The 12,768-nt window shown below is 37.7% G+C and overlaps 1 protein-coding gene across 4 annotated transcripts; it reads right to left on the bottom strand.

Annotated features, from left to right (window-relative positions):
- Positions 1–2,539: 2,539 nt before the first annotated feature.
- LOC109194062 (TMV resistance protein N-like) lies at positions 2,540–8,588 on the bottom strand. 4 transcript variants are annotated; one of them, XM_019344934.1, is made up of 5 exons: positions 7,924–8,588; positions 5,594–6,698; positions 4,179–4,451; positions 3,345–4,049; positions 2,540–2,905 (listed from the first exon to the last, which is right to left on the bottom strand). In XM_019344934.1, exons 1-4 carry the CDS (start codon positions 8,478–8,480, stop codon positions 3,366–3,368), a joined length of 2,619 nt encoding a protein of 872 aa, XP_019200479.1. In that variant the 5' UTR covers positions 8,481–8,588; the 3' UTR covers positions 2,540–2,905; positions 3,345–3,365. The 4 variants fall into 4 exon arrangements, with proteins under 4 accessions (XP_019200479.1, XP_019200487.1, XP_019200471.1 ...); XM_019344942.1 differs by having other exon boundaries at positions 2,542–2,749; XM_019344926.1 differs by lacking the exon at positions 2,540–2,905 and having other exon boundaries at positions 3,193–4,049.
- Positions 8,589–12,768: the final 4,180 nt, after the last annotated feature.

Raw genomic sequence — 12,768 nt, 5'->3', positions numbered from 1 at the left:
CGGACATTGGGCCTGGTGGACCGCCCACGTGGACGGCCTCGCTGGCGAGCAACGGGCTCCACCGGATCACCCGACGAGGCAGCCTGTCCGGGATCCATGGCTGGTTCGAATGAAGCTGGTAGCGGCGGTTCTGGCGGCTCATCATTGGACACGGCAGGAATAGGTGTGCTATGACTAAGAACAGATTCCGCCCAAGGTCCAGAAAACGGAGTAGATAGATCCTGCAAAGAAGTTTTAGTAGCAAAGGCTTCTTCATCAAATCTGACATGCCTGCATGTGTAAATCTTATTAGTATGTAAGTCCATGCATCTGTACCCCCTAAAGGACTCAGGATAACCTAGGAAGACACATGGAGAAGACATGTATGACATCTTATGACGATTATATGGTCGAAGATGAGGGTAGCATAAACACCCAAAGGCACGAAGAAAAAGATAGGAAGGAGGGGATTTATGTAACAGGAGATGAGGACTGGAGTTATTTAATACATAAGATGGCATTCTGTTAATTAAATAGACAGCAGTCTCAAAGGCAAAATCCCAAAATTTCAAAGGAACAGAGGCATGTGTTAGAAGAGCCAGACCAGTTTCAACAATGTGATGATGTTTTCGTTCAACATGACATTCTGTTCATGTGTATAGGCACAGGATTGTCTATGTTGAATTCCTAATTGAACAAACGAAGAATGCAACTTTTTGTACTCAGCACCTAAATCAGACTGAATGGCCTTTATTTTGCAATTAAAGGACCATTCAACAAGAGTACGAAATTTATCAAAGATGACATAAAGATCAGACTTTAATTTCATAGGGAAGAACCATGTATAACGGGAATAGTCATCCACAAAGATCACAAAATAACGGAAGCCAGAAGTAGATAAAGTGGGTGCAGGACCCCAAATGTCTGTGTAAATAAGATCTAGGACTTGAGAACTAGAGGAAGCAACACGAGGGAGGGGAAAACGGGCAGATTTGCCTAATTGACACACATTGCATAAAGAATTATGACAACGAATATTATCACGAGACCCACTAACCAAACAAGAACGAAGTATATGGCTAAGAACACGGTTATGAGGATGACCCAGACGATTGTGCCAAGTGGAAGCCGATGCACGAGCGGAAAGAAACGCTGACGGAGACGAACTAGGTAATAAAAGTGTGTATAGTCCCCCCGAACTATTGCCTCGAAGAAGTATTTCCTTGGTATTGATATCCTTCACAACAAAAAGGAGGGGTGAAACTCAAAAAAAAACTTTATTATCGGATGCAAACTTCTGAACAGATAATAAAGAATTAGACAAACATGGAACGTGAAGTATATCAGACAATGTAAATGATCTAGAAGGGGTATTAAAAGAGGCATGGCCAACATGACTAATAGATAAACCCATACTGTCACCGACACGTAAAGTGTCATTACTAGTGTACTTCTCCGATGTAGAAAGGGCAGCGATGTTTGGAGTTGCATGATTTGTGGCTCCAGTGTCTGGAACCCAAGTATGAGAATTTGACGAGGTTTTAGCAACTAAACCATTCTGAAACACCAAATTAGCCTGAGAACCCGGAGCCCCTGAATATCGCCGAAAATAGTTGACTCCCGTGTGACCGAAACTTTTACAAATTTGACACGGATCATTATAGCACCAAAAACAATTGGTTCCCGTGTGACCAAAACGTTTACAAATTTGACATGGATCATCATAGCCCCAAAAACAATTGACTCCCGTGTGACCAAAACGTTTACAAATTTGACACGGATCATTGAAGCCACGTTGCTGACCTCCATGGTAATTAAGGTTGCCACCGCAGCGCTGCATCTTCTTGATTTTATGAATCACAAAACCCTAGCTAACTGATACCAGATGAGAACTGATTGTATTATATTTTCTGAACTTGATTACAATGAGATCAGATGATGTGAATATATACAATAGAGAGTCACAATGTGATAAGGATAAGACGTAGAGAGTCACAGTGTGATAAGGAAAAGAAGTTCTAAACAGACTCAGATACATAGAGTCCTAATAGAAAGAACTAATATTCCTTCCCCACCCTCTCAAATTTTTGTCCCCTTTATTCTCGTTCGGGAGTCCGAGCTCACTTGAAATAGTGCCTCTTTTTTTTTTTTTTTTTTTTTGCTCAGATCATGAGGTGTCTTGAACATTCTCTAATATAGGAAGTGCATTTAAGTCCATACCATACTCAGACTAATCTCCATACAATATCCATCTTCCAAACACCAATTGTTATGCCATGGACTCGGGTTCAAAACGGCGTCGCCGTCTGAATTTATAAAAAAAAATTAAAAAAATTGTTTATTTCCTTACCACTTGTCTTCAGAATTCGTTTATCTATATTTACAATTTTAAAACTCTATGTTCACAATTTTAGATCTCAATATACAAAATTACATAACTCAATATTCACAATTGCAGAACTCTATATTCACAATTTCATAACTCTATATTCACAATTTCATAAGTCTATATTCACAATTAAAGAACTCTATATTCACAATTACAAAACTCTATATTCAACAGTATAACACAATTTTTGAACTCTATATTCAAAAAAAAAAATCATTGACTAAGGAAAACGGGTGCCACTAACAACACCGGTATTCCATACGCGTGTTTTGGATCTGCAAGGTGGGCCCGGATCCACAACATAATTTGCCTCCAAACACCTTAGCCAACATAGAATCTCATTGTGCCAATGCATAAATTCATCTGGGAAACTACTAAGGCCTGCATCAAGGAAACCATGCAAGGTGTGACTAGAGAAGGCAAATTATACCATGTACCAGGGTTTACCTTGGATTATGAACCCTGATCTAAAAATAACTTTCAGATTTTGTATCTACAGTTGACACATTCTGTACCTACAGTTAACCGTTTCTGTACCTCTAAATAAATTGAAGGCACATCACATGGTAATTACAGACATATGACATGATAACTACAAACACATAAACTATTAACTGCAAGTATAAAATATGTTAATTACAGACACATAACATGTTAACTAACATCTTATGTGTTTACACTTAAGATATTTTGTACCAGTAGTTAACAATTTATGTTTCAGTAATTGTCATGTACTCATGTTATGTGCCTTTGTTTACAGGTACATAAATTGTTAATTGCAAGTACAAAATGTGTTAACTGCAGACATAATTCTTGGACCAGAATTCACAATGCAATATGAATGTTGATCCATAGTATAACAATTGATTATTAAGAGTGAATGAGTGATGTACAATATCTTTAGGTATTTACAGCTAGGTTGTACAAAAGATTTTGTCCATACCACAGATTGAAGAAAAGGAGAAAGGGAAAATACCTTAAAGAGCTTTCTGAGAAATCAGGCCTGCCTTTCTATGTGAACACCTCTTAACTCAATATCTTCTAGGGAATGAAGATTTTCCAAACCCTGAATATCCTTCAACTTTCTGCAATTCCTGAGGTCCAACTGTCTCAACTTTGCTAAATTTGACAAGTTTGGTAGTTTCTCCATAGACTTGCAATTGCTGGCCCAAAGTTGTCCAAGACTGGGAGGAAGTTGAGGGAGCATCTCTAGGTTCTTGCAATCAGCCAACATGATTTTTTCAAGCCTTGACAAATGAGAAATGTTGGCGGGCAGACCACGAATATTGCTTTCGTCAAGATAAAGATGTTTCAGTGAGGCTAAACTTGTAACCGATGACGGGAGATAGTGAAAGGTAGTGCTTTCTAACACGAGGGACACAAGAGATATCAACTTCCCCATCTCCTCGGGCAATTCTTCTAGCTTTAGGCAGTTGGACACATCGAGTTCTTGAAGTGACCTCAATTGGCAAAGGCTATTCGGGAGTTTCTTCAGCTTTACACAATCTGTAAAATCTAAACGAACTAGTCTCCCCAAGCCTCCAATCGACGAGTCCACCTTCATCAAACTCGAGCAAAAAGCAAACGAGAGACTCTCAAGATTTTGTACGCCACCAAAGTCTGGAGTCCTCGTGAGACGTTTGGAAAAGCTGAGATCCAGAGACTTGAGACCTTGGAAATACTATTTGAATCAATTCAATGAGGCCGTACAAGGCAAAGGCAAAGGAAAAGGAAAACAAAACGATGAATTATAAGTTCTCGATCAACTAAACTCTTTTGGAATAGCAAATTAATGGCTAGTGAAATTTACCTTTAGAGGAGCTACGAATTTTTTTAAGTTACTCGCCAGCAATTCCAGATGTACAAGCTTTTTAAGATGAAAATTGGATGGCATATATTTCAAAGGGCAGTGATTCCACAGAAAACATTTGAGCTCCTTGAAAAGATTTTTGAAGTTTCCATGTAGACGGACATGGTCGATTTGGAGCAATCTTAAATTCTCCATATTCTTAAAGGCTCTTGTATCATAACTCATATTTTCCATAGGAGAGTTTGCCACAATTACCTCAACCATTGGTGTACCCTACACATATATAAAAGATACATCAGATAAAGAAAAGAATATAATTGTGTGATAAATAAGTGGTTATTTTCACTAAACCGAACAACAAATTAAGTAGTGTATAGATCTCCATGGAGGAATCTAAATCAAATGTGGTCATTAATCAAACATTAGATATTTCAACAAGTATTTTTTTTTTTTTTAAATCCAAGTAAATCAGATAGTATTACTGAAGCACGTGATCAGTGATAATCAACACATAATTACAATTTAACAATTGGAAATGAGGACTTGTCAGCAACAATAACTAAGGGTGTGTTTGGAAACCCGAAAAATGAAAGTTCTTGGAAGAGCCAGGAAAATCGAAGTCAACGGAAATCATTTTCCAGTCAAAGGGAAAACAGTGCTGTTTTTGGGAAAAATGACTTCCGCCAAAATTTGGTGAAAGTCATTTTTGACATACCACAGCTACATCGACTAGCACAGCTTTGGTCCGGTTCTGACGTGCTCTGGTTTCTGGTGGAGTGCGGAAACCAGAGGTTTTTTTTTTTAATAAATAGCATTATTTTAAATATTATTATAAATATTTTTATATTTTAAATAAAACAATTAAAATGTTTAATTATACAATTCTACTCATTTTCCAGAAAATAAACCAAATACATCCAGACAGTTTTCCACAATATAACCAAACACTAAAAAGGAAAATGTTTTCTGGAAAATGACTCATTTTCCTGACTCATTTTCCAGAAGTCATTTTCCTGATTTCCAAACACACCCTAGATGTAATTGATGTCTCAAGAGATGTACTATTAAAAATGGATGTAGTTTAGAATGGTATAACTTAGCATAAGTACTTAACTAGCTCTAGGAGTACTTACTGTTACATGCAAGTTTCCAAATTTGTTTCACAATTTGTAATCTTCAATTAAGAATGATAAGTTGTCACCATGTTTTTGAATTTAATGTGATTTCGATAATTGATGACTTTAAATGTAAAGGATCGGAAAAGCAACACAGACAACGCCAAGATGTAAAGAACCCCTTCATAGTGACTTGGAAGAGATTAAATAATAAGATAAGTTGACAATTGACAAACATAGAAAGATTTGATAAATTTATGCATCATAAGAACAAGAAAAATAAAAGAAATTCATTATTACCTTCTGTCCTATAAGCACATTGTGGATATCACGGGAACACCACAATCGACTACGTTCACCTGGGTTGTTGGGCGACTCCAAACGAACAACTTCTCTTCCCATTTCTCGAATTAAACTATGCATACTAATTTGAGAATCATAATAGTTTATCAAGCACTTATCAACCAAGCGTCGAATTTCGATGGTTGCAAAATACCCCATGGCCTCAACAATTTGAATAACTGTATCTTTGAAAATGGCATGGGGGAAACAAACAAGATCAAGAAAAAGAGCTTTTGTACGATCATCTGGAAGCCCATCAAAGCTGATTTTAAGTTTATTTTGAATGTCATTACGAGGTATTCTCTTCAATTTCTCAAAAGTAATAATCCATTCTTCCTTCAATTTATCAGACAAATATGCCCCTATCACTTCAAGAGCTAAGGGTAGTCCCCCACAGTAAGTAACGATGCCACGTGAAAGCCCGATAAATTCTTCTTTTGGTAATGCTAGCCCTCTAAATGCATGTAGGCTAAAGAGCTGCAGAGACTCCTTACTATTCAATTCCTTGGCTTCATAATGTTCATCTTTTTTTAAAATTTTCAGCACATCTGCAACTCTCGTTGTTAAAATAAGTCTACTTCCTGCACCGAACCAATCTCGTTCACCACACAACGCATTAAATTGATCGAGATGCTCCAAATTATCAAGAACAATGAGACATTTTTTTGCTTGAAGCCACAGTTTGATCAACATGATCCCTTCAGCTTCACTGCCAACTTTAATCTCCTTTCTTAGAAGATTCCTAAGAAGCTCTTCTTGTAAGACTTTTATCCCATAGTTTTTTTGCTCTAAAATGTCTGATCTAATCTCAATAAAGCAACTTCTCTCAAAGCATCCAAAAAGCTTGTTATATACAGCTTTGGCAAGAGTTGTTTTTCCAATCCCTCCCATACCATAGATTCCAATCATGCGAACATCATTCTCTGGTTCTCCACACATGAACTGGACCACGTGCTCAACCCGGGATTCAAGTCCTACTACATGCTTGGGAACACACATCGGCACCCGGCTTACTACCAATTGCACCTCTTTGATGATTGCATCAATGAACTTTGATTCATATCTTCCGTGTTTAGAGAGAGAATGAGAGCAAGAGTTTAGAAAACTAAATAGCGTACAGTTAATACCAAATGAATATGTATTTCAATTCAAACAAACATGAAAAACTGTATAATGCATACTCATTTCTGTTGGTCTTCATGTTTGTTTGTAAACTCAAATGAGCATTCAGTGCAATGTATATGATCATGAATATACTAATTTTGGTCCCACGAGTATTAACAAAATAACAGTTCTGGGCTGCATGTTTAATTCCTATCAATTTTCATTCACGACTATTCTTTTAATGTCAAAATTCATCACGTCGGTCACTCCTCTCCGTTTAGGACACGTCGGAATATGAAATTATTAAGAGTATTTTCGTCCTTTCATAATTAAGATCTCAATTCGAACATGAATAAAAAGATTTAAGTCCTAAGATCCCAATTCACTATTATCATCCTCATCCTTCTTCTCCTTCTTATTCCTTAAAGAATGGGGAAAAGAACGACGAATTGAAACTTAGGGCTTAAATCCCTTTATTCATGTACGAATTGGAATCTTAAATATGAAAGGACGAAAATACCCTTAAGGCCTTAATATTTTCATATTCCGATGATACAACCCTAAGGTTGTATGGATTTTTCTTCTTCGAGTCAAGAGCTAAACTCCAGAAAAGGGGAGAAGAGAAATGGAGATGCGAGAAGAGAAATTGACATTATATTCTTCCGGGTATTCTAAGTACATATGTAACTAATAACTATATATATTCAGGATCATAGAAATTATCCACTATTAAATGTCTAGTGCTTATCCCACAATAACATAAGAATAATTGCAGCAACATCATAGGTGTATTATTTGGCATGTCCTAAACGGAAGGGTGATCAGCGTGGAGTGATGAGTTTTGACATTAAAAAATAGTCGTAGATAAAAGTTGGTAAGAATTAAACACGGATCAAAACTGTCATTTTGTTAGAACCAAAATTAATATTTGCTCAATTATTAAAATCAATTATATCCACACTTTACACTCAATAATTACAAATGAAATTAGCTATAATCTATTAAAATAATCTTGTGATCTAGTCTCACCAAGTTGCTCTCTCATATTGGGAAGTTGGAGGTTATGGGTTCGAGCTTTAGAGCGTTAGTGGAAGCGATATTGACTCTTTGTGTGTGCTTCAGTATTTTGAGAAAGTAGTTATGAATAGAGTAAATAGTACTAAAAAAAATTAAAAGAAAATTACCCAATAGGCGCATAATTGATCACCAAAGATGAAATAATCGAAAGAGAATGATAGGGGCAATACCCGTCGGCGACGTCTCCCAAATCCCATCCCGACAAATTTCCAACTTTAGTGAGAGCATCTCTCCAATTCCGAACCTTATCGCTTGCCCCAAAACGCTGTTCGTGTGTAGCAAAGGCCACGCCGTAGTCGCCACTTTGCCGGCGAACTTGGGAAGGCTCAACGTCGTAAAAAACCGGAAAAACCATCAGTTTTCCCTTCTCCTTGCACTCGACGATTTGAACAAGTTGGTCAAGGCACACCCCAGAGGAGGCATAGTCATTGGAGAGAACTATCACAGAGATTCTCGAGCTTTCAATCGCTCCCTTGAGCTCAGGCGAAAGAAATCCGCCCTCTCGGAGCTCATCCTCGTTGTCCCTGAATGTGTTTAGCCCGGATTCACATAGCGCAAGATGGAGGTGATCGGTGAAGGTTTTGCTAGTGCCCTCGCCTCTAGAGCTCAAGAACACATCGAAATCCCATGTGAAAGATTCAAGATTGAATGTTTGGGTGGCCATAGATAGAGCGAAGAACTGAGCAAAACGAGTGATGTAAGAGTTGAACAGTGAGCCATTGTTGTGAAGCAAATCGGTAAAGCAATTAAAAAGAATAGATGATGACTGAGACTGACGCTACCAGAAGAGGACCGGAGTCTAACTAAAAAAAATAATTAAGAAAAAGGGAAAGAGAAAAGGCCATGGAGCCAGAATGCTGAAACATGGACCGGTGCGGTGTGCTTGCCGCGTTCAAGACTACAGGCCCAAATCTAAAATTTGGGCAAATTGTATCATCGACCAAAATCTATTTTAGCTGGTGTATCTTTATTCGGAGCGTTATGCCATGGAACCGTGTTCACCATTCATGATGAACACAGTTCCAACAGTGTTAGTATATCGTTATTTTTTTTTTTAATTAATTGCGTGACTTTTCTTCTTTTATTTTCACATTTTGCGGTTTCACTTTAATTTGAGGTGAACAATGATTTCGGACATTCATAAATTATGAATTCATGTCTGCACATTCACTTTGGAACCATGCCTACACATTCCCGTCCGAAATCACGGACATTCATAAATTATGAATCCATGCCTGCACATTCACTTTGGAACCATGCCTACACATTCACTTTGGAACCATGAGATTATGAATTTTCTGTTATAAAATTATGAATTTTCTGTTATGAGATTGTGAATTTTCTGTTATGAGATTATGAATTTTCTGTTATGCGATTATGAATTTTATGAAATTCATAATCTCATAACATAAAATTCATAATTTGATCAACGCGCGCCGTTAACTCCACATCCGCGATTTTTTTTTTTTTTTTTTTTTTTTTTTTTTTGCCTAAAAACGACGTCGTTTGGCCTTGTGTTCACCATTCACGGTGAACACCAGGGCATAATTTGCCTCTTTATTCAAAATGACATCATTTTATTCTTAGTGTCAACTAGTGCTTAGGAGATATTTGCCTCAAGTAATTTTAGATTTCTTAGATAATATGAGCATGGTAATGATATATTACCCTGTTTAGTTCAAATTATGATATTAAATGATGAGACGATAATATTTTAAGATAATCTAATTATCTCCATTTTCTTTAAGTAATCTAAGGTTACCTTGAAATATTTTAAGTTTGTCTTTGTTAACTAATCAATTATATTATAATAATAATTGTTGGGATACCCAGTATGGGTACCAAGTCGGACTTAGCACTCGGTACTCAGCACTTGGATCATGACCAGCTAGTCTTGGCAACCGGTCATCCCTGGCAACCAGTCATTCTTAGAGGGTAGTCATCCCCAGTAACTAGTCATCCCTGGCGGGCGGTCATCCTCGATACCTAGTTATCCTTGGTGGGCGGTCATCCCAGATAACTAGTCATCCTTGGCGGGCGGTCATCCCCAGTAACTAGTCATCCTTGGCGGGCAGTCATTCCCGAGAACCAGTCATTCCTGGTAACCAGTCATCCCTGGTGCCCAGTCATCCTTAGTGACGAGTCATCCCTGGTGGCCGGTCATCCTTAGTGGCCAGTCATCCTTGGCGGTGGAAGAAATCATTATATAACAATCTCGAGATTTGGAAACACAACCCTCAGAAATTACCTTCCTAAATATTATTTACAGCCTTATAGCACATCTCATTACCTAAATATCGACGGATTCCCTAAAGTCATTAATATTCTCTAAATTCATCTACTTTCCACTATATATCTCACTCTATCATAAATACCCAATTACCATACCACATTACCATATATCTTGTATTTATTGTACTATAAATACAAGAAGAGAGTTCAATGAAGGGGGGATCTTGACCTAATCCTAATCATCTTTACCCTAGCCGATCTTCATCTCTCCACGCCACCTACATCTCTCTACATTTATTACATCTCTTTACTTCTCTCTACGAGAACATAAATTGTATATGTATGGCTACTTACAAAATATAGTGGAAATAGTGGAATTTGGCTTGGCACCGTCCAAAAAGGCATGTGGTTTTTACCTTTCGATTTTCACGTTAAAAATATTGTGTCTCCTTTACTTTTCCCCTTCATTATTCATTTATTACTTGTTTTTCGGTGATGTTGGACCACCGTGTGGTTACCTTCAAAAATCCTAAAACCAACATTGGCGCCGTCTGTGGAGATCGATACAAAAGATCCCGTGATTCCTACTCCATCAACATCGTAGCAGACTTTGAGGATGGTTCGAGACGTATGGTGCTCAGGAGCTTGTAGGCAGTCTGTCTTGCCCGGCCCACTGAAGAACATGGTGGATTTTTGTAGATGATTTAAGATGTGTGGCGCTCAGGGGCTCGTAGGCAATCTGCCTCGCCCACTGAGGGACTTGGCACTACAATTGCGTCTCCCATGGTCGAGTTTGGCTCCCACGGTCGAGACAACGCGTGGCGAAAGATGGAAGATCTCAAAGAAGCGTGCATGAATTGTTGATACCAATTTCTGTAAGTAGGCATAAGTTGCATGTAATTTTGTACGTGGTTAATGCATATACGTGGGAGACGTACGCTGGTTATCTTCACCAAGGTATGCTTTGATTCCCAAATATTAATTACAACATCCAGTACATGCGATTAAGGGGAAAATGGAATTTTGTACACAATATACAAAATTGCCATATTTCTACACATATTACATATGGAAGGTGCTCACTTACCTCCTCCTCCACGTGGAAATCAATTATGGAATGCAAATTGTACACTTGGCTGCATTATATATACATGGAATCTTTCCTTTCTTACTGCTTGCAAGTTGGGAACAAAATGGGAGAAAGCACGGGAAATATGGAAAGCAGACAATTTATATGTGGCAGCCTAGGAAGACAAATCTAATGACTATCAGTGGAGTACACCAGTACATGTGAACTTATATTGGAGCACGCATGAGCATGGAAATTTTGATACATAGCAGCATGAGGTTATCACCTCCCATCACGATTAGTGGTGGCATGCAAATCTTGAATACAGTCAGCACGTGGCAAAACTGAGAAAAGAATATGAAAATCTCTCCAAGGCCCAGACTGTTCAAACATTAGCATGTGGCACCATGACAATTTCCACAAGAAGATACAATGGTTTAACATGACAAGGCAGAAGTGAAGAATGGATGGCGACATAAAATCCTGAGCTCCAGCCGGACATGCGTTTGTCTGGTCAGTACTGTGGCATTCACGCAATCAGTCATTCCAAGTGCTTGGCCGGTGGAATATATATACAAATGGAGTGAAACATGGGCAGTCGCTCCTCCATCCTATAATGGAGTGAAGCATTGCCAGTCGCTCCTCCCCCTCCTACAATGGAGTGAAGCATTGGCAGTCGCTCCTCTATCCAACAAGAAAATAGAGAGAAGCACTGGCAATCGCTGAGTCATAGCTTGGTTTGCCGACAAAGACAAACACATGGACAAGAATATTGAGAAAAAAAAAGTTGGGATAAGAATACAAAAGTTGTCACCTTTTCTTTAAAGTTGTCACTTTTGCAGGCGTATTACGTATGTATTCTTGGCGTATGTTCTCTCATGTATATCAATATTGTTAATTATATGCGTATGTATTCTTGGTGTATGTACTGTTATGTATATCAATATTGTTAATTCAATATAATTTAATTTAATATTATAAATATAATTGACATATCTGTAACGTATAAAATATTATTTAATATAATAATTTATAATATTGCTAAAAAATTAAATGTATTAATAATAAAATAATTATAATATTTTGAATTCCATAATAAAAACAATTATAGTAATGCAAATTAGATTCATAATGATTGAATTAGAAAAACACAACATTGATTTTTTTTTTTTAAAAAAAACAACACAACATTGAATTTAACATATCATAAAGCTAGAAAAAAAAATACAGGAGCCTTACTATGAGTTCTTTTTCTTGACGATTTCCTCAATGACGACGCCTCCCATAGTCAATTTCATTTTGAAACCTACTCCTTTGTTGTTGTCCTCTATGACTTTTGTGGCGCGCATTTGAGGGTGGTAGGGTAATTACCGTACTGTTTTGATGATGCTCTTCATTTGTCACTGGATAGAGGTCACTTGCATAACACATTCTATAATAGTTTAAAGTAAACACTACAGGCACAAAGGAGTCTGGGATACTTCTCCTGAAATGACATGCTGCTAAGACGTGAGCGCAAGGCAAGCCATTTACTGCCCATTCACCACATGTGCATGTTATTCTGCTCCAAATTAAGTTCATGAAATCTTACGTTGGGTTGAGAAATGCACGGCCTATCCAGAGCAACCTCGTAAAGCCCAATCTGGTGATT

The sequence above is a fragment of the Ipomoea nil genome, unplaced genomic scaffold, assembly GCF_001879475.1.
Source record: "Ipomoea nil cultivar Tokyo-kokei standard unplaced genomic scaffold, Asagao_1.1 scaffold0233, whole genome shotgun sequence".
Taxonomy (NCBI): domain Eukaryota; kingdom Viridiplantae; phylum Streptophyta; class Magnoliopsida; order Solanales; family Convolvulaceae; genus Ipomoea; species Ipomoea nil.
The sequence above is the reverse complement of the archived record's forward strand: the minus strand, read 5'-3'. Positions and strand labels throughout refer to the sequence as shown.